This window comes from Struthio camelus, chromosome 5 (genome assembly GCF_040807025.1).
Source record: "Struthio camelus isolate bStrCam1 chromosome 5, bStrCam1.hap1, whole genome shotgun sequence".
NCBI lineage: Eukaryota > Metazoa > Chordata > Aves > Struthioniformes > Struthionidae > Struthio > Struthio camelus.
This window is the reverse complement of record NC_090946.1, coordinates 15,562,253-15,583,510: the sequence shown is the minus strand read 5'-3', so window position 1 is coordinate 15,583,510 and position 21,258 is coordinate 15,562,253. Positions and strand designations below refer to the sequence as shown.

General features: G+C 41.0%; 1 protein-coding gene across 4 annotated transcripts in view; it reads right to left on the bottom strand.

Annotated features, from left to right (window-relative positions):
* Positions 1-13,285: 13,285 nt before the first annotated feature.
* Positions 13,286-21,258, bottom strand: part of KMT5B (lysine methyltransferase 5B) — a 28,377-nt gene continuing 20,404 nt past the window's right edge. For all 4 annotated transcript variants that reach the window (XM_068944617.1, XM_068944618.1, XM_068944619.1 and 1 more), the window contains 5 exons: positions 20,387-20,553; positions 19,659-19,678; positions 19,347-19,483; positions 16,493-16,689; positions 13,286-15,962 (listed from right to left, as the gene is read on the bottom strand). In XM_068944617.1, the coding sequence (XP_068800718.1) occupies positions 14,494-15,962; positions 16,493-16,689; positions 19,347-19,483; positions 19,659-19,678; positions 20,387-20,553 (1,990 nt within the window). In that variant the 3' untranslated portion in view covers positions 13,286-14,493. The remainder of the gene's footprint in view (positions 15,963-16,492; positions 16,690-19,346; positions 19,484-19,658; positions 19,679-20,386; positions 20,554-21,258) is intronic.

Here is a 21,258-nt window from a genome sequence, read left to right as displayed (position 1 = left end):
CAAGTAGACAGTTACAGATCTCTCTCCAGCGAGAGCCGTTTCTTCCCCTAACAGCTGCATAACTCCAAGTCTTTGCTGCAAAATCTCTCAAGTTTGGCCCCTATCTTGTGTGTCATCCACACGCAAAACCTCTTAAATCTTTCCGTTGGAGCATCAAGATATAGAGTAACATGAAAGTTATTGGTGGCAATCACTGCTAAGACAGCCTCTCTGCCACTCCAGTTTGCCAGGACTGCTGTTAGCGGTGATACCTTTGCATTGCCCTCCTCATCTTGCCCTTGAGAATCTGCCCATTATTCCTTGGAAAATTTCCCAGAGCAGTTCAGCTTACAGCAGCACTAAGAATCACAGCATGTGTCAGTAAATGTTTTTGTATCAAATGTACTGAGACACAATGCAGCAGAGGCTTAATTATCACAAGGTTAGCTCTGTTATATCCCCTCTTGGCTATTATTAAAAAAGGTAAGAAACCACAAGGCCTTCCCTACACAGTAACCAGGGTACTATCTTTTGGAACTTTTTCTGATGCAATAAGAGACACCATAAAGACAGGAACTTTGGCAACAGTGGCTTTGAACTCCACAACCCCTAAGTTTCCTCTGGTTTTCTATGCATGTATCACTGGAAATACAATAGACTGCTAGGGAAACAGTCAACTCGAGAGAGTTATTTAAGAGCTAGCAAGCATCTGGAAGTTACCCTTGCTAGGATCCAAGGGAGATTTTCACCAAAGCAGCCCAAAATTCCTGAGTCAACTGATATCCTGTTTTGTCTGATCACTGTCACCATAGTGACTGCAGGAGCTGCCATTGAGCTATTACTCTTTGACTCACAGATCAGGGATGAACAGGAACAGTGCTGGGAAAGAAGCAACTTGAACGTGGGGAATAGCAGGGCAGGGATACAGAGGTGGGCCACTGGCCTGGGGGTTAGAAGCAGTCTTGAGGTGCGCTGTGGTGGTAAAGGCAGTTTAAGGCTGAAAGAGGTGAAATGCAGCTTGTGCATAAGCTTTGCAGAATACAAGCTTCAATGGGCTGACACCGATGAAGGTACTAGAGGGTTACAAGAGAAGTCATAAGGTGAAGGAGAGCAAGTTGAAGACGAGGAGAGTGAAGGTGGGCTGGAGAGCAAAGGAAGAGGGCATTCACAGCAGCGCTGTAAAGGCATTTTAGCTGGAGTTGGAACAAGCTGATTCATTCCCTAGATATCATTCCTGTGGCTTGCTCCCTCTCCTGGGGAAAACCGGCAAAACAGCAACCCAGCCGTTTCTCCAAGCGAACAATGCCCTTGCAGAGCCCCACAGAGAGACGCTTCTTCTGCTTTCAGGGTCAGAGAGAAAAGGGTGCAAGGCCCCAGTGCTGCCTGTCCGAGCGCCCAGCTCTATCCTAGCCAGAGGAGTCCAGGGCAGCGAAGCAAGCTGTAACCTCAGGTCTCCAGCCCGCACACACGCCAGCAAAGCTGCCTTCTCCCTGCTGCAGTACCACTGCCAACCACCACCCAGAGCATCCTCCATTCTCAACCAGTGGAGTTGCCCACAAAACAAAATTGCGCTACAGCCAGGAAACAGCATTCTTCAGAGTGGATACCGGGGTGGAAATGCCTCTTTTCTGGGAAACGGACAGGGATAATCAGTTCCAGTCATGAGTGCTAGTAGGGGCTGACATTTCTTGCCACAGACAAATTTCAGAGTTTGTGGGTGAGGAGAAAGAAGCATGGTCTCGAAATGTACTCTCACAGTGAGGAATATTCACCTCTTATCTACTTTTTTCTCCTTTAGTATTCCAAGTCCAGTTAAAATTTTACTGATGAAGATAGCTTAGAAGATCTTGCAATAAAAATCAAAATCAGCTACCCCAAAACGGCATGTTACAACAACCAGTAAATATCCACATGATGCAGCCCTTGCCTGACTGGGAAAGGGGGAGAGGTGAGAGACTGTTGAGCTTCGCAGTTCATGAACATAAACCGAACCAGGTGACTAATGCTAGTGTAAAACTAAAGACCCTTTAGACCTCTTCCTTCTAAATCCTTGCCCAGTTAATGATCTCTGCTGTAGAAAATGTGTGATTTAAAATATACACAATTAAAGATGACAACAATTCTTTCCATTTTACAGATGGGAAAAGGGGGACAGGTTTGCCTGCAAGCAGGAAGCAGTGGCAGAGATGGGAAAAGAACTCGGACTTTCCAAATCCCTGGAGTATGACCAAAATCCTCCACCTTGTCCAGTTAGCATGGGCCATGCCAGCTTTGTGGAAGCTTTTACCCCAGTGATGCAAGGAGGGGGAAAAAAAAGCTTTGCCTGACTCCTAGGTGTCTTACTGGAAGAGCCATCAAATGATACCACACTGGGCAACTGGACAATCAGCAAAGGTCACGAGACAAGCAGCCTTTCCCTGTTGGCTTTACAGCTGCTTTCCAAAGCCAAGGATCCTCCTCCTTACACCGTTTTGCACTAGAGTGCAGCAGCACCCATGCCTGGGAAGCCGTGCCACAACAGTCAGGCCCTGTAAGGGACACCCCATCTTCTCATCTGAGGGGCCACCAGGAGAATCACAATGGATCTGCAAGAACCGATTACCCTAAGTGCATTCAATTGACTGCGACAGCAGCTGCTTGACAACAAAAAAGGGGTTAAAGTCTCACTTTTACAGATCATGCTAGGTTTGTATAGTCAGTAACCAAGAGGGAGGATTGTAAGCCTTTAGGGAAAAAAGAGCTTTTAGAAAAGGTAAAAAGGAATAGGAGAAAGTTACTATTGCCCTATGGCTGCTATAAGCTAAGAGAGAAAAGAGATCCTCTCTTAATTATTTTAACTCTCCTAACTATTGGTGTTATCCGTATCTAATTCAGTACTCATAATACGTACATAAAACTTGGCGTGACAAGGAAAAGTCCTTGTTCTGAGGAGCTTATAGTTTGTTTAGACAGGTGACAAGAAGTATCATCCCCATTTTACAGGCAGAACAGAGATCAGGAGCCAGACTTCAGATTCCCTGGTGACGTGTAAGGCAAGTCTAACGAAGGACACACAGGAACAGGAGAAGTAAATAATAAAAATAAGGTGGACAAGTTCAAGCCTATAAAAAAATAAGATCTATTGCAGCCTTCCCTGACCAAGGAAACCAAGCGCTCCGATTCTTGTGCACTGAAACAAACTGCTATGGCTGGTGAGACAAAACAGCCCTTTTACCGTGAGACTGCCATCCTTACAGCTGGGGCTGCAGTATGTGATGCTAGCCAGTGCTTCAGCCTCTGCAGCGCACAGCCCTGTGCTTTGGCACAGACCCATCTCTGTCAGAGATATCCTATGCAAACTGGGTGGCTGAGGTGTGGGTTATATTCCCTTCTGCCTCCCTTGGCCTGGGCTCTGTTACTTCTGGCAAAGGCACTTACCACAGTGAGCTCTGACAGAGCTCACCTCTCAGGGCCTTTTTCCTACTGATAGCTACGACTATTTCTTCACTGAATATATACATCTACATAGGCTTTAGCTTTCACACAGCTTCCTACCTCCTCACCTTTTCGTGCCTCAAGGGCACAAAGAGAGCTTTCGATAGCCAAGCTAGATTTCTTGCATCTCTGACAACCATCATGCCACTAGATTAGCAAGCCAGAGTCAGGTAACGCTTAAACCTGCAGAGAAGGCAGTGCCTGAGTAACAAGTCTTTTCTCTGTAGTATAAGCAGTATTTGGGAGACCAGCGCTATTTCTGAGTCCACCACTTCTCTGCTGAGTACCCTGAAGAAAGCCACTTCACATCTCTGTGCCCTGATGCCTCTGTTGGTAAGATTGAGACAGTGATTCTGACCTCCTTCATAAGTCATTGTGATATATAAGTAGTAGATTATTACCACGCTGCTCTTGGTAATTCTTGATCCAAAACAGACATGGGCAGAAGAAACAGTCCTGAGTCTAAATTCATGGTTTCTGTGAGAGCAGCCAGTCTTGAAAGCCAGGGCTGCAGAAGAGGCAAAGAGAAAGGGCCACACAGCCTGGATTGAAGATAGGCCAGGCAATGTTTGGCTACATCTTTGCTCTTCCCCCATAGTTTGCATTAAGATTTCTCAGAAGTAGGGGCATCTACTAGGCCAGTCTAGATGTTAGATACCTTGCAGCGCAGGGGGAAAAGTATCAAGCAAGCCATATGTGAGAGTCTTCCAGAAGATGTTAACAAGAACACCAGGATCCTTCTGCTGCTGACACTGTACGGCAAGAAGGTGCAGCCTCTGAGCAAGTGAAGTACAGCATAGCAGCAGCAGAGGCAACAGCCGACTTGTTCTCGCTTGATTTCAAGATCTTTAAGACCAGCCAACAACCTTTCCCCCTGAAGAATGCATTTGGCATTCCTAAGGCAAGTGTTAATGCTGGCTGTTGACCAAGAAAGGATTCCTACAGACCCAGTGGAGGAGAGGAGGATGTGTAATTGCTGCTTCTTTCCACCATTTTCCCCACTAGCCCCATTCTCCCCTACCTCCTCTTGCCTGAGGATTTTGACACAATGGCAAGCAGCTACCAGCTGGACACGAGGCGCAGCAGCTCACAGAGCCTGCCTGCTCTTGGCAGGAGTTATTCTGGCTAATGGAAACAGCAGAAATCCAGAGACAGGCACGGATAAGGCTGGAAAGGACTGAAGAGGGAACCTCCTCCTGCTGGAATGCAAAAGGATTAAAGCTAGAAAGAGCACAGCTGCAATCAGCATCAAGTTATTCCCTGATCCCCCCTGCCTAGCATTGCTCTGCACCTTGGAATCGTTCCCTCCCTCCAGATCACTGCTGGCCTCCTAGTTTCCTTCCCCCAGGTATCACTCGGATACACTCTTGGAATATCACCGACTAAAAAAGCAATATATGGACTAATAGCTTGTAACATGTATAATAGCTTCTAAAAGGCAGTCCGTCTGCAGGGCTGAAAAGTCCCTCTCTTGGTATGCGAGTGCCACCTTGTGCCGGGAACAGTAACAGTAAACCTTTCCTGACTTACTAACCTCCACATTTGAGCCTAGTTTGCAACAGGTAAGCCTCTCACTAAGTAATACAGGTGCAGAGGATGAACCAATAAAATGCACAATTACAGAGCAATTTAGCAAATAAAGCATACTGCCATGGCAGCGTTCTTTAACCAATGTGAAAGAAGCCAGTTGCCTTGCAAGAAAAAAAATGCAGGGTTTGGGTTTCTTTGTTTCTTTGATTTTCACTTTGAGGATTCGACTCTAGAGCTGCTCTCTCAGGGCAAATTTTGTGGGAAATTTCAAGTAGATAGAGAAGATGAACTTCTGAAAAACGCCTAGTTGTCTACGTTGATTTTAAAGGGAGCTTTAGCATAGCCAGCTTCATGGAAACGTTTTTGTTTGTTTAAAAATGCAAGGTTGCTACTCCATGCAAATACATTTGAAAGACAGCTTAACAGACTTTTGCACTATTAGTGATCAATTTGATTTTCATCTTTTTTATAATTTGGAATTACCTTTGCAAGCTAGCTGTGGACTCAAAGACAGCACTGTTTTAGGATTACTTCGCTTGAGGGTTTCCTCACCAACTTGAGGGTGATAGTTATTCTTTTCATGTGGAAAAGTAACTTCTGGAAAATATTTCTGCGGCAAGGTATGAATTCTTGCAAACAACTCAGAAAGGAATGGGGCGCAAGTATCCTGTTCATGAACACTGCTCACAAACAGCATCCAGTTACCCGAATTTTGAAGCTGAGACTACAGGTAGGTACTCTAAAGGATTAAAGTGTCACAAGGACAGTACTGTTTCCTCCCCGAGCAAAAGTGGTAAAATCAGGAAATTCAGAATTACAACTTACATTTAAAAGAAATGCAATTAACGCACACTTTTAATCCTCTTCTGCAGTGGTAGGCTGGCTATATGGATCATTTTCCCCATCACTGATTAACCGCCATGTCTGTGTGTGGGCAGGGGAAGTATGTCTCAGCTTTTAGACCCAACATAATACCGCATCCTGAAAGCGCGGAAGAATATGTGAGGAGAAGGATCATCGAGTGAGACTGCAGGGCAGGTTGAAGGGACACAGAACAACACCAGAGTTGAATTCTGTCTTCCACTGCCCTCCCACCAATGCCTGCCTCCCTGGGCAGTTGCAGCGCATCAGCTCTGACATCACAGGGCAGATGAATGTCATCCGTGATGTCACGCAATGTGGTCCGTAAGGCGATGCTTAGGACCAGCAGCCCACATCAGCACAAGGACAAGTAGTTATCTACTTAGGGCAGCCTTCACAGCTCCTGTTGACCGCTAGCGCTGGAGTCCTAGACCCAAGCTGTTAGGTGTCCAGAGCTTGAAAAAAGACTTACCTTTTCCCTTCATAGATGTGCCCTTTCTAGGGCAAGCAGCGGCATCTCGCATGCAGGTCAGCTGTGTGAGTGACATGTGCCATCGGAAGACCCTTTCGAGACTCTTACAGCTGAAGATGGCATAAACCAGCAAACTCCCAGACAGAAACGGTGAGAAGGCAGCAGGAGGACTGTGTGACCCAAACAGCTCTCAGCAGGGAAGTATCCCATCTCACTGGATGTTTGCGAAGAACAGACATGGCATCCACGGCCTCTGCCTGACAGAGCTGCAAGAAGGGGTATGTACCTATGAACTAATTACTGGTTAACCCAAAAACAGTATCTGCAATAGTTGAATATAACACTTTTACTAACAGCATAAGTGCTGCCCAACCAAACACAGAAGAATTACACACAAGCAGGCCTGAGACAGCAATGAGCTCCCCCCTTTTTTTAATGTCTGTTCTCACTGGCCTACAGCAAACACCTTCCCTCCCCACCAGACACTCCTCGTAGCTCTTCCCGCTCAGGTTTCTCTTCAAGTCACTGAAAATCCTGTATGCCCTTTGCGTACAAGGAAGTCTTTACTGCATCAGACCGAAAAAGTTCTGTCTATCCCAGTATGCAATCTCTGACAGTGACCAGTAAGAGAAGACTGATTTGCAGGTAACAGCTTCAACTTTGCTACGCTCTTCACAAGAGCGATACTACCAGCGTTTCCCTATAACTGAACGAAGCTCAGTGTTGTAAACTCAGTCCCTGTGAAGTGGCTATACCTAAAACATCTTACATTTTCATCAAGCAGAGCCTTACAAACACTAGCATCAGTGTTTCATAGGTATAATTATGGCTTTAGAATGATTTTTGTACTACAAACATAAGAAATATTAATGATTTGAGTTTTTGGGTTTTTTTTATTAAAAGCAACAATCCTCAAAGCTTTTTTTGTATAAAAAGGAAGATGAGAAGACACTACATTTCAGTCTTTCTTAAAAGATTTAAACGGTTCAGAACACTAACAGCTGAATTCCTTAGCCTTTCTTTAATCGTTCTCCCAATCTCTCTCTCTCTGCTATTTTTCTATTATCTGGAATTCACACCTGATGCTATCTGTATCTATGAAAATAACTGAAACATGCAAATATAATACATTTAGCTGGTTTCACCAGAAATTACATTTATCACTCTATACTATATATTAAAAATAGGTACAGCAAGAGCTTTGATTTTATTTTTATTTTTTGCTAAGAATCCAATAAACCTAAAAAGACTTTCATCCTACTACAAAATATATTCCCCAAGTTGGAAACCTTATCCATTAGTCAGTTGGATGCTGAACAATCTCTGCTACTAAATAATTGCCTCAGAATTGTCTGAGTTACATTCTATAGAATAAGTCTTATTCTATACTTAGACCATATTTATGTAGTTAGTAGTAAGAATAGCAGGAATTTGTCTGCGGTCTTTTCAAGCTCAGTATAGAAGTTTCCTGTCCCCTCTCAGCTGCCTGTTAAAACAATTTGTTTTACCGCTAAGAAAAAAAAAAGCCACCTTCCTCCCCAGTAAAATACAAAAACATTTCTTCTTCTCACAATGCTTTTAAATGCAAGTCCGCACACAGAAGAGGCATGGGATTTCTACAATACTTTAAAAAAAGAAGTCAACAATTACAAACAGAAACATGACGAAGAAATGAGGAAAATAAGTGGAATTTTAAGGGGAGATTAACATGACTTCAGAACTTAAGTACTGTCCCATTTTTAAATGGGGTACAGGTAGTGACTGCTGGATTTCACTGCAGATCTAAAGACACTGGACTCTAAATTACTTTTAAGAGCCAGATTTAGGCTTTTAAACGATTTAAATGCTTTTGCAAGTGTTCTTCTTGACACGGTACATAAAAGTAATTGCAAACTCCATCTCACAGTCAATACTAGAGGCATGTGTAGTGTTTTCCTTTCTAAGGATGTATGCTCTGAGGTAAGGTCAAACTAAGGTTGGATCTCAAAGCTTGCTATTTCTTCCAAAGTTGGAAATCGTTGTTAGCCACTCAAGAATGAGCAATATTGAACCCCCAAGTTATTATTTGGCATTATGAGGAGGTGGTGGTGCAGGCATGGCATATCCCGGACCACTGCGACTGGATAGGCCACGGCTAATCTTTGGAGATAAAGCGTTTTGGGCAGACCTTGTTCTTGAGCTCCAGGAGAGGACTCAGGATCTCTGGATCTGGAAAGGCTGTATCTTTCCGCCTCAGCATCCTACACAATCCAAGAGATTTTGATAACCCTGACTGCAAGTTACCCACCAGTCCTGTCCTAATGCTGCATAAACATCATTTATTAATGCAATTATGAATAAAATCCCTTTCTACCCAACTCATTCCTGTTGTCATTTTCTACCTTAGATCTATTGTTTACAGCCAATTCTGTAAACAATGCTGTAAAACGTTGCAGCCAAACATAGTAATTGGAGCAGAAAAGACTAAGTTTAATTATGAAACAGGATTGACTTCTGATGCACGTCATAAGGCGCCAGTGGAAAAATCTATGTTTTGTTAGACCCACTGATAGCTCTGTAGTTGACTGAAACTCACCATCAGCACCATGAATTTTTGCTTGTTTTAAGTCAAGCCAATTCCTGAGCCACACTGTTTAACTAACCCCATACCTATTTCAATAACGACATACCTGTACCTGCAATTGGCAGTCCTCCAACGTCATCATTCAAGCTACTGTCTGTGTGATAGGAACTACTCTGATCACATTTCACATAAAGATGGATCTGGGTAAAACTACAGTTAAATCAAGAGCAGCTACCTAGTTCAGGGAAGAAGTCCTGGATTTCCTTTGCCTGTGGGAAGAAGGAATAATACTGAAACAGCCTTGCAATAGTAAAAATATCTTATGGGATTAGTATAAACAAGCTATATAACTCAAGCATGACTAGAACAGAAGATCCCTCAGTGGACAAAGAAAGAAGTAGCTGCAACAGGCAACGAACAGCTATTAAATATCTAGCATTAATCCCGTTAAACGATGCTAAACGAAGAGAACCGACCAGAACCTTGCTAACTTCCAACCAAACGTAAGACAACAGAAAAAAAGGCAAGAAGACATAAGAACAAACATAACAGAAAGAAAACCTAAAGATGTAAGAAAACACTTCCACAGTGAGAGCGGGTGAACACTGGAGCAGGTTGCCCAGAGAGGTTGTGAGTCTCCATCCCTGGAGATAATCAAAACTCAGCTCAACACAGTCCTGGGCAGCCTGCTCTAGGTGACCCTGGTTGAGCAGGGGGGGGTCGGACCAGGCAATCTCCACACAGCCCTGCCAACCTCTACCACTCGGTGATTCTGTGAACTTTGGAAGCAGAGTTTGGTAAAGGGGCAACAGAGATTATACAAGGCTAAATGCTGTAGGTTTTATTTATGACCCAGCCCAACCCAGACAGAATGCTCACTGGGGAAGGGGATTTAGGAAAGCACATAACGCTAGCAGATAAAACACATGTGTAAATGACTTCACTTTTCATTTTTAGTCAGTCTTATTCTGCATGGCTCCCAAACTTTCCTCCTTTCATTCTAAAAAGGGCAGTCGACCATACGCAGATGGGGAACAATTCTGTTTTAAAGTTTATTTTAAGAGCATGCGCTGGCAGTACTAGGCAAAACTGACAGAAAGAAACTAGGAAAAAGCAGCCAAAAGCAGACCCAAACACATACCTCTGGGAGTATCTTGGATGCATTCAACACGCAGTGTATAACACATAGGCAGCATAACTGAATAAAACCAATGCATTGCAGACAGCTGAATAACGCTCTGATTGACTGTAAGCTACATGCAAACTAATACCTCAGCGTTCAAAGTACATACAGAGACTTAGTACAATTAAGTACTAACAAATACACTGGGTGTGTGTGTGGGGGGGAAGTATTTGTAACCAAACCAGTAACAGCACATTCATATTAATCTTGCAGAGAATTCATAGCAATTTTATTCTATTGAATACATTTTTTTTCAAGTTTAATACCTATTGCTTGCATGGTATAGCTAGAGTTAGAGAAGAGGTAGAAATAGAGCTTGCTTGATTAGCTCAGAGAGGGACTCGTTTTGGATGCTTTATAGTAACATCTGACAATCATAAGCTTCTGCTGTTTGCAGAAACGTTGGTTCTTCTTGGCACAAACAATTTTCCAGACTAGGGAAACCCTGAACCTCTGAAGCAAGAAGAGCTTGATTCTCACATCTCTCTTTCCTCTCAAAAACAGACTAGCTTTCCACAGCACTCCAAAAAGCATGGGAAAGGGTAGCCTGCCCTGCGCAAGGCAGACAGAACCAAACTGAGTAACTGTCTTTCCTGTCCCTCAGGGATCTGCACGAATACTATCCAACCAGATCAAACTGCCTGTAATGTATTTTACAGTGTCTTTACTGCACAGTAAAACTATGCAAGCCTCCTCTTGAACAGGCAGCTTAGGAGTGCTCCCTCTTCCCTAATAATCTCACTGTGCTATACAATACCATTTGTAATTCCATAAAATTGTACTTCATGAAAAGTGTTTGCCTCTGTCTTGCAAAGCACCTTTGCTCCCTTCCCTATGAACTCTTTACCAAAGGTGCAAGCTAGCTAAGTTATACGTGCAAAGTTATACCTGTTACCACAAACACTCAAAAGCTCTTGCTAAACCTGTCCTCAACTATACGGCATCTCTGTGCACATGGCGAGTGCCAGGATGCTCACAGAGCAGCAGCCAACCTGCCCACCTCCAAGGGGTAACAATTTCTCCTTAGCCTCATCACCTCTTTATGCGTAACACCAACGAAGCTATTTAGCTGACAAAGCCAGTCTGTAACACATCTCCTCCGGTTCTCCAACCTGCTAAAGATGTGCTGTGTGGTCACTCTAAACCCACTCAGCTGTTGCATCTTTTCTTCCCAGTACCTTGAGAAATAAAGCCACAAAGGCTAGACAGGGTCCCTGAGAGTCAAATTGCTATAGCATTACAGTACTTTGTGATCTGAATAGGACAGCGAGAAACAGCCCTGCTTGCAGCCTGGCAAGCTCTCACGTGTGTGCCGCAAACACTGTTCACCTTCCCCAACTACTGAAGTTAGGGAAACACTGTGATCTGCCAATGCACAAATGAAGAAGAAAAAAAATCGCTCTGTTTTCTGTGGCTGGGGAAGGACAGAAAACACTGGGGTTGTACAATACCCTCCTACCTGATCAACTTGGGGAAAGCATTTAAATTTAATCAACTTTCTATTCCTAAGGCCATTTGTAATGCTGAAATCTGCACAGCAGGACACGTCTGGCTGACCTGCCTACCCAGGAGATGACTGACCGCGTTTGCTCCAAATTCTCCAAAACAAGACACTTTAGATTGTTCATTGAACAAGAACAATCTAGAGTTTCTGATGTCTAAAGAACTATTTGTACTTCTTTCTGGGGAGGAAGAAAAAAACCAAAACAAAACACAAACAAAAACACACCACACACACAACCAAACAAAAACCCAGCTCCTTTAGGGGTTGGCTGAAGTACAAGGCTGAGCTGGTAGGAACATCAACTCCAGAAAAAGTTTCCACCTCTGAGGGCAGCAGTCTCTTGTGACTTTCTCACACCTGTTTCACGATCTGCTTTCATCACTTGATACTTATTTAGCAAGCTCTAAACCTGCTATTGAGCATACTTGGTCGATAAATACCGACAACAGCTGGCAACGCCTCCTTGCTGCATCATCCCCCTTTCCTCAATCGCCCCGCTGATTTACGATTCTGCCCCACGCTAGAAACGCCAAGGTTGTCACGGCCCCATTCAGCACAAGTCCGCAAGCAGCCAAGCGGCGGGAGCAGAGAGACTCAAAACAGCAGCACAGATAACTGATTATGGGGGTGAAAGAGGGGAATCGGCAGCACCCAGATAAAACATGAACGAGTTCTTGCTGAAATAGCTGTACTAGTGTTATTTGTCATAACTGTTTGCTGGTAAACTTTCTAGCATGAAGTAAACCCTTAAATAAGCCAGCTATTTTTGCTGTAACCCGATCATTAATAACCCACTTTTATATGATACAGTAAGCCTAAAAATCCCGCAAGACGATTCACTGTAGCTGACTCGGTATTCAAGAACGGCAGCATACTTACCAAAGCATTTGTGCTCAGTCTTCCACGAACTAAAAAGCCCACGTCTGACAGGAGAGGCTGTGCACTATATACAGACCCACCCATCTTCTATACCCCTCTGTACATGAGATACACAGCTGTCCTTTAACAAAGAAGGGACATTATAAAACCAAGTTACAAGTATTATGTTTAATTCTGCACTTCATTCTCCACTATGAGAAGGGAAACGAGAGGAAAGCAGAAGATTCCACCGTTTGATTTGCAGCCAAACACGTTACTGAAACGTATTCTGAAAGGAATTATTTGAAAAATCCTTCATTTCTTTGAAGGTCAGAGATGGCTTAACCATTATGATCAGCTCCCATGCAACTGCTTTCAAACCTGGGTAAGGCAGTCGTCATGCAACACAACATGTGCTTGCTCTGCTGCACAGAAAGGGTTGGACTTGACATGAAAATACCGCGCAGCTAAATATTTCAAGGGGAATAAACTGATCCAGCAGCACTTGCTTTCTGATGTGACTTTCGTTTCCACACCCCTATATACAAACACTCTAAACCTTAATACATGGTTTAGTAAAAACGGGTAAATACCATGCTCCAAAGTGCTATACAATTATGACAATCATTTTAGTCGAAGACAGTTTAGACCTGTTTCAGAGAAACAGCTTATCTGTTAGTCAGTTATGATTTATACATATGAACAAGTTCATTTCTCCCCAGAAGAAATAAATTTTCCTAACGTTCTTTTATCAAAAAGAGCCAAAGATTGCCCTGAAGCTGTTGTTATAAAGTAGACTCTGAAGTATCAAGTGAACTACGTTAAGAGCAAAAGAACTCCAACTGATGCAGAGTTTAAAACTAGGTTTACAATTTCCTATTTTATTGGCATGAATGTATTTCTAAACTTAAAAACCCTTCTGGCAAGTTATCTCAATTTCTTATGACAAAATTTCTCACAACACACAAATATTTACAACATATACATATTTTTTCAGTCTTTTACAACTGGTTCTTAAAAGACAAACATTTTTATAGGTTACCACAGAACAAAAGCTGTGACTTAGTTGTTTTTTTTTTAAATTTCATAAAACTATCATAAGTTAAAGTGAATAGATTTTCTTTAAATTCCTTGTAGCATTTTACAAGTGCAACAGAAAAATATGAAGAACCAATTTAGGATAGCTGCAGTTCATTGGATAAATGTTGCCCGTTGTAATCACATTGTTTCACAGCAAATTCTTGAAAAAATAAGCACCAATCATTCTTGCAAAGAACAATTTTATCTAAAAGTATTGAAAAGTGTTAAATACAAGGTGTTTAATTTACATAACAAGCAATAAATACACCATATCCAAACTTTTATTCTGCATACTGCTACCCTTGTACATATAATGTACTAAAAAGTCAGCAAATTGTCAACACCTTTTAATTTTTTTTCTTTTTTTTAAAGAAATCAATTTGACTTCCAACCAACGGTTTGCTACTATAACAAAGGCCACAAACAGTACGTCTGGGACAGCATACAGTGTTAAAACTGACAAACTCCAAGGGGGAAAAACATCTAGCAAATAAATCGAAAAGCTGTAGATCATTGCTGGTGATATTAACATATACTAGAAAACCTTAATATGCTGCTACTATGATTTTTTTTGTTTTATTGTTTAGTCAAATATTGCAAGAGCAAACTAATGCTCTTACAGATCGAAAATAATTGTGTAGCCACACTGTATTCTCATTGTCCTGCATGGAAAGATTTGATGCAACTTCATAACTTTGCTTGAGCCTTTATTTTACAACAGAGCATTACCTCTTACTCTAACTCAGAATTGCACATAAGAAGGCTATTAAAAAGTACAATAAAAATTTGCACAAATCAGACTTAAGAAGAGTCGGTATGCTGTACACTTTCTACAATATTACGTTGATAGGTGAATAAACAATAAAGAAGTGCTGCCACTAAGTTTTTCAGAAAGTTCTTCAGTTGAGGAATAATCAAATGGAATTTTTGTTGTTTTTTATTTTTATTTTTTTAAAAATGACATCCTGGTCAGTTTAAGACCTATAAGCTTATGCATTGAGCCTTAAAGACTGATCTTCTCTCCTCCTGGAAGAAATATCAATATCTATTGAATCCTTGCCAACAATGAGCCTTAATCTCTTTGCTGGAGGAAGAGGAATAAAGTCATCAAATTCATCATCATAGTCATCCTCCTCTTCATCATCCTCTTCTGATGAAGATTCATCTGCTGTTTCCTCTTCATAGTGACCGTAATCATCTACTTCCATTCTTGACTCCAAAAGGGAGAGTGTTTCACTACAACACATACCATTTTCATGAAGGTCCTCAGGGTACGTCCCTTTGTTTTCTTCCTCTCGTTTTAGCTGTATCTTCAATTTTGTTGAACTATTGCCTGATCCTGAGTTAAACCCATTATTTAGCTTTGCTACATATAAATTATTATCTTTTTCATGGTCTTTACTTAATTTGATGCTTATTTTTGAAGAATTCATTCCATCATTTTCTTGGTCATTTGCCTTGCTACTGCTATCATGGCGTCTACGAAGAGTCAGTTTAGGGATCCCAGAGCTATTTTCAAGGATTAATTGTGCATCATACCTCGTGATTCGTCTTTTCTTTTTACTTTTTGCAGTTCTAAAGCTGTCCTTTGCTTTAAAATTGTCAGATGTTACAACAGAACAGCCACCAGATCCAGGGATACAGTCTTTATAGCCAACAGGTGTGTCTGCTACATTATTTCTTTCTCCATGTTCTGAATGAGAGCTGATCAAATCCGGTACTTCATCTTCAACAGGTGTATTGTGCGTAAGATCAGTTTCTTCTGTTTTTGCAGATGGTTTCACAAGTTTTCCTTGTCGAGATTTCTTTTTTGACATGCCTGCATCATTTTTCTGGCACCTCACCTCCCCTTTATGTGATGTTCCATGAGCCAAGTCATTTTCATTTATCGCATGAGACTGCTGCTCTAAAACGTCCGATCGTGTTCCGGGCAAATTATTTTTATAGCTATCCAACATATTTGGTTCAAGCTTTATGTCGGAGGTCTCCTTCAAATTCATCCTTGTTCTCATTGACCTCCTTGTTATATATGTGCAGGGTGGTATATCACCATGCTCATGAGCACCTTTCACAGAATTCAGTTTATATTCTCTTGCTGCATGCCTTGTTAAGCATCCACTAGAGACTGCAACTTTGACTGGTCCCTCCAATTCTTTATCTTTTTTAATGGGCAAGTTTTTATACAGAACTACTTTAGGCTCTTTGAGAACTAAATTTCCCATTTCAAGCTTTCTAGAAGCATTCTTTTGCTCTGGCCTTTTGCACTGATTTCTCAACTTTATCTTTGAAAGTAAAGGCTTTGCAGGCTTTTTCAGTCTCTTTGGTACCCTGGAATTATTTATATGAGTTAGTTTAGATGAGGTAGAATTTGATGATGCTGGAATTCTTGATATAGACTGTCTTGTTATTGTCCTACTCTTGCCGTTCTTTTTTACACCAATTGAAGATTTTCTGTTAGCTGTGGGTGGGGGAAAAAAAAAAAAAAAACCCACAAAGACTGTGTTATGACACTGATTTAAACTGAGGTTTCCCCCCCACCCAATACAGTAGTTATTTTAATGCTCTTAATCGAAATGTGCAAAACAGGCTAGATGGTATTCAGAAGCAGAAAGACTGTTCAACTTGCAGCTCAGACCTAAATGGAATTGTCAAACAAACCCAAAGTACATCTAAATTCCAGATATACTCCCCTCACACTGCCTTCCCCCATTATCAATGGATATCTCACTACTGGCATGTTTAGAAACATGACACTATGATTAGTTTGATATAAATACACAAAAAAGAAAATATCACCTTGTGTTCTTGAAGTACCTCAGGAAAACTGGTCATTTGCTACATAAATTAGTTTCAGATTCTAGAATACGTTACTGATGTAAAAAACCAGAAGTATTTGAGATGCATCTCAACACTAAGAGAGCAAATCCACCACAGTGGATGTTTTTATGAGACTTTTAATCCTGCACTCCAAGTTTTCCCCTTGCTTACTTGCATTAGCTTTTTCCTGAGTGGTATCTGCATCAGTGTTAGAGCTGACGGATTGGCTGTCTGAATTTTTGCTGCTGTCACCCAACTTTTTAAGTCTGTTCAATCGTTTATCTGTTTCTCTCAGTCCATATTTACTGTTAATCACAGGAGTAGGTGCTGGTAATCCCACTCTTGATTTAAAAGCACCAGTTCCACGTCTACAAAAAAAGAAAGATACCATATGTTAATAATTACTAACATAAAATTAGAACTTTGTTTCACATACAATCCCAGGTATATTTAGATAAACAATGCCAATAACTACTGAATTTATTTGCGTTTTGTGGGCTGTTTCAATTAGATACCTACATAGGTATGTCATTTCAGTAAGATGTGCAGAAAAACCTCCCATTTATTACTGGAGAGAACTGCAAAAGTGTTTTCCTCCCCCCTTGCTTTTTTTCTATTTTAGGATCATTTCATAATCAAATTACATAGGTGAAAATGAAATACAGTAGTTCAAAATACTATTTGGTATTATCTTGGGTAACAACATAAAAGGATTATTTTTCTACTAATCACATATGTTTAGTAAAAAAGTACCAACTCCAGTTATAATGCTTGTTACTGCATCAGCAAGAGTTATAAATTACATAATTTTATTCTATTTTATCATCTAGGGTTTGTCTTCCTTTGGAACTGAAGGACTCCAGCAATGTATTTATCATGAAACTTAAGTGGCTGAGTAAGCCTAGAACTCCCTCTCCAGCCCCCCCACTCCAAAAGTGATCATGGAAAAGGACGGAGGTAAGAATTTTTTCAGAATTCTTGCACTTGCACCTCAGCCACCACTGCAAGGATCCCTCTCGTACCCTTCATTGTTCAGTAGGTTTGCACTTCACAAAATTAATATTAAAACTTCTTTTTGGATTCCAGCATGTTGCACTGGAAGAAAATCTCCAAAACTTCACCGCAAGTGCACCAGAAAGAGACCAGAGAGGATCTCAAGCTCTTCAGGGTTGAACGTTATTAGACAGGCACAGTATTTTTCCTCAAATTAACTGATGTTTGATATGGAACATTCTTTCAGTATTATTTCGAGTTCTGCAAATTACAGGCAGCTAAAATAAGATACTAGACTGAACTTAGCACAAACAACAGCTACTTCAGACCAGACATGAATAGTGCCATAGACAGCCAGAACAGTCTTCTGATACGTCTGTCTTATTTGGTGCCCAGTTATCCCAGTTAGTCAGCATGAACCAACATACTCACCTAGCAGCGTACATGCACATATGCGAAGACAGGCACGTTTTATAGGTAATGATTTTGGGGTGGGGGGGAGGTATGTATAGGATTACCTTTTTGTCCGCGCCCCCCAAACATACCCAAAGGGCTCTCAGAAGTCTAACATTTTAACATTACAAATTAACCCTCTTTACAGCACAGTCATAATTGTGCCACTTAAAAATTAATTTTGGTGCTGTACACAACATCAGGTGGCTTGTCTACCTATTTCATTTCTCATACTACAGGCATCTATTAAGGTGGCTCCCGAGTTCTGCTAAAGACACATTTTCCCTTGCTCAACCCCCCTCCCTTCAAATCTCTCCTATTTGACTGTTGTAGCACAGCCTACAGATCCTTATAATTAAGATTTACACAAGTGTTAAGTTTTACAATGTGAAGATGATACAAGTTTTAAAGTACATGAAAACACAAAGTTACTGAAAACATTCTGACACATGGAACTAGTCTGCCCTGAAAGAGGAAGTATGTTCCCATTACATTAAAAGCCACAGTGAAAGAAACTTGAGCAAGGATAAAACCTATCAATCCAGACGTCATTGCTAATAAGTAGTAAGAAACAAATGACAATGCTGCCTAAGCATTTATTCAATACTTAACAGCTCCCAGAAGTGGAATACATTTTTACTAGTAGCCATCTAGAGCCTATAGAGGCTATAGTCTTTTCTTTGACCTGTCAAGAACATACGAGCTTGGAGGTCCACACCAAAAGATTTTCTCTTCAACTGCTGGAATTGTTTAGTGACCAAACTAGCTAATAAAATTGAAGGTAGGATTACTGAACTTTATGAGGGTGTATTAAGCTATTTCTAAATATGATTAATACTTTGTCCTTTGTACCTTTCTTCCTTCTATAGTTAGCTCAAACAGAGTTGTCATAGGCTCTCTGCAGCTCCTTCTGCTAAAATAGAGAATTAGGTGATTCACAAATGATACCAAACCTCTGTTTATGCTTACAGTAACAGAAGTTGCAACAGCTCAGAAAAAGATTATGAAATTCTTCCAAATAACATTATGAAGAAGCTAGGTTGGGATGACACAGGTGAAAAACAAAGAAACAAGTTTCCTGTTATTGTGCAATGGACAGATATAGCCAGATACTGTCCAAAACCAGTAGATCTTCAGAAATACATAAACTCTCAAGTTCTAATCACATATGGTAAAAACTACTTTGTCTAGTCCCATCAGGACAACACAAAAAACATCAATGAAATTTACTTTTACTGGTAGAAATAAGAGCAGGAGTTGGGAGTTAGATGCTAACTGTCTGCTGTCTGTAACTGCTCTCTAGTCTTTTCTTTGCAAATTCCACTTTATTCCTTTATGCAGTACAAACACGTGCAAGAATCTTTGTTGTTTGGGCTGCTTACAGGACAGAGAAGGGGAAAAAGAGTTTGACTATTCAGTACCAACTTAAAGGGTCATTGAAATGGATAATTAGGAAGCAATGATAATATTTCAGAAAGTTTGACTGCTCATAATCAAGTACCTTCAGCTTCACAAAAAAAAAAAAAGATATGATGAATATGCCCAATTCCACCTGAAACTTATTTACATCAGTGTATACCTTTCACAGGTGTAACATTCGCAGTATTCATTATTCTCTCCAAAAAAGCCATCTCCATAATAACAAGAGATTTCTTCTCCAGGTTCAATATCTCTTAGAGCTTTCACACATGCTGTATCTCTGCCAGTTGATACAAACTGGGGAAGGAGAAGACAGGAAGGGGGATAGAAAAAGAAAGGCTAATCATTAAGGTTGAACAGTATTTGAATTAGAAAATAAAACAAAACATTTGGGAAGGAAGAGGTGCAGGGATAGGGGGGAGAAAAAATTAGATAGGTTGCTTTATTTATTTATTTTTAGTTTTCTGCTTACCTTACAGTTAGGTCTGCAATCTGAAAAAGGTCCAAAAGATAAAGTCAATTAACTGTTGATAAGACCTGAAACATGAATAGTTGTAGATATCTAAAGTAAGGATGCACTCTGACTTCAGTAACTCTAGAATCTCAACTAAATACCGGGAGTTTTGTTAGTATCATGTAAAGCTGCATATCAGAAGATGCCTGTTTTGATATAGTTTGGTTTCTGAGCTCTCCTTTGCTATTACAAATGTTCAATTTCCCTTTTCCTTAAGGTAACAGGATTTATCTTAAATCCTACCTGTTTTTTCTTGAGCTTAAAAATGCAACAGAATCCAAGAAATTTCTGTGTAAAAAGTGAACGAATGCACAACGAGCTCATCTAAGACATACAGTACTACAGACTAAGTTCACTAATTAGCTACAGCAGAAATTCAAGGCAGGCTGCAATACGCTCCACTACTTCAGCTGCCAGTTCCAAAGCCTCTGTGAAGGAAGAAGGTGTCTCTTCCCAGGGGCACCGGTGAGCTTCCCAGTACATAGCCCATTAGTTCTGGTGTGGGGAAACTCCCAACAGGATTATGTCCTGCCCTAATCCAGTATGCCAAAATCACACCAGTTATATTCAGCAGACAAAAGTCAGACATGTTCTCTTCACTACTGTGTGGTTTATTTCACATATAAAAATCCTTCTGAAGAGAACTGCTTGTGTCATTTGACACTCTTCGTCTACTTGTTACTCACCATGATTGATAAATGCAGCAGGACCAAGCCACAGCTGAGCACAGTTTTTCCGTGTGGAATACATGACACTGAAATCATTCTCTCCATGTCTCAGCAGCATGTTTTCTTCCATTTCTGATAGTTCAGCAATACAGCCCACAAGTAATTCTATTTTATCATTCCGTTTCCTTTAGGGTAAAGAGAGTAGTAAAAATAAGAACATACATGTCAAAAATTCAAAAGTATACCATGGAATATTTCACAAAAGAAGAAGTTGTCAATAACAGCAAGTGTTTTCTAATGCATTTCTAAACCCTTAAAAAAACTGTTTTAATTCACAGCAACATGTCAGATTAGTGGCACCGAACGCTCAGCCTAGACACACATGGGCAACTTCCATATTCCTGTGAGGGCACCGCTTCTACTGGCGAGATGCATTCCCAAATTCTGGTCAGATTACGCTCACAAGGACGAGCATGGAGATTCTGAACATACTTAAGGGACACAAAGCAGAAGTCAAGTCTGTCAAGCGCAAAACTCCTTTCCAGAGAATGCCGAGCACCCTGCTAGTTTTGCGTCTGACAGTTTTTCAGATATTGACAGAGCTTTGAAGCAGGCTTCCTGCTTCTCTCAGGTCACTCCAAATTTTGTGGGTTAAAGAGCACAAAAAAACACTCCATTTTTCAACACATCTAATGCAAAGCTCCCTCCCCAAAGAGTCAAAGGGAAGATTCAAACCAAAAAATTATCCAGAGGAAATACTGATTATACTGCGTTCCTCAATTGCCAAACTTTCAGCACCAGTTGTGAGGAGCCAGAACCCTCAACCTTCTTAAAACTTCCTCTCCCATGCGCTGAGGCCAGAACCTCAGTGTAAGAGCCCAGCTGATTTC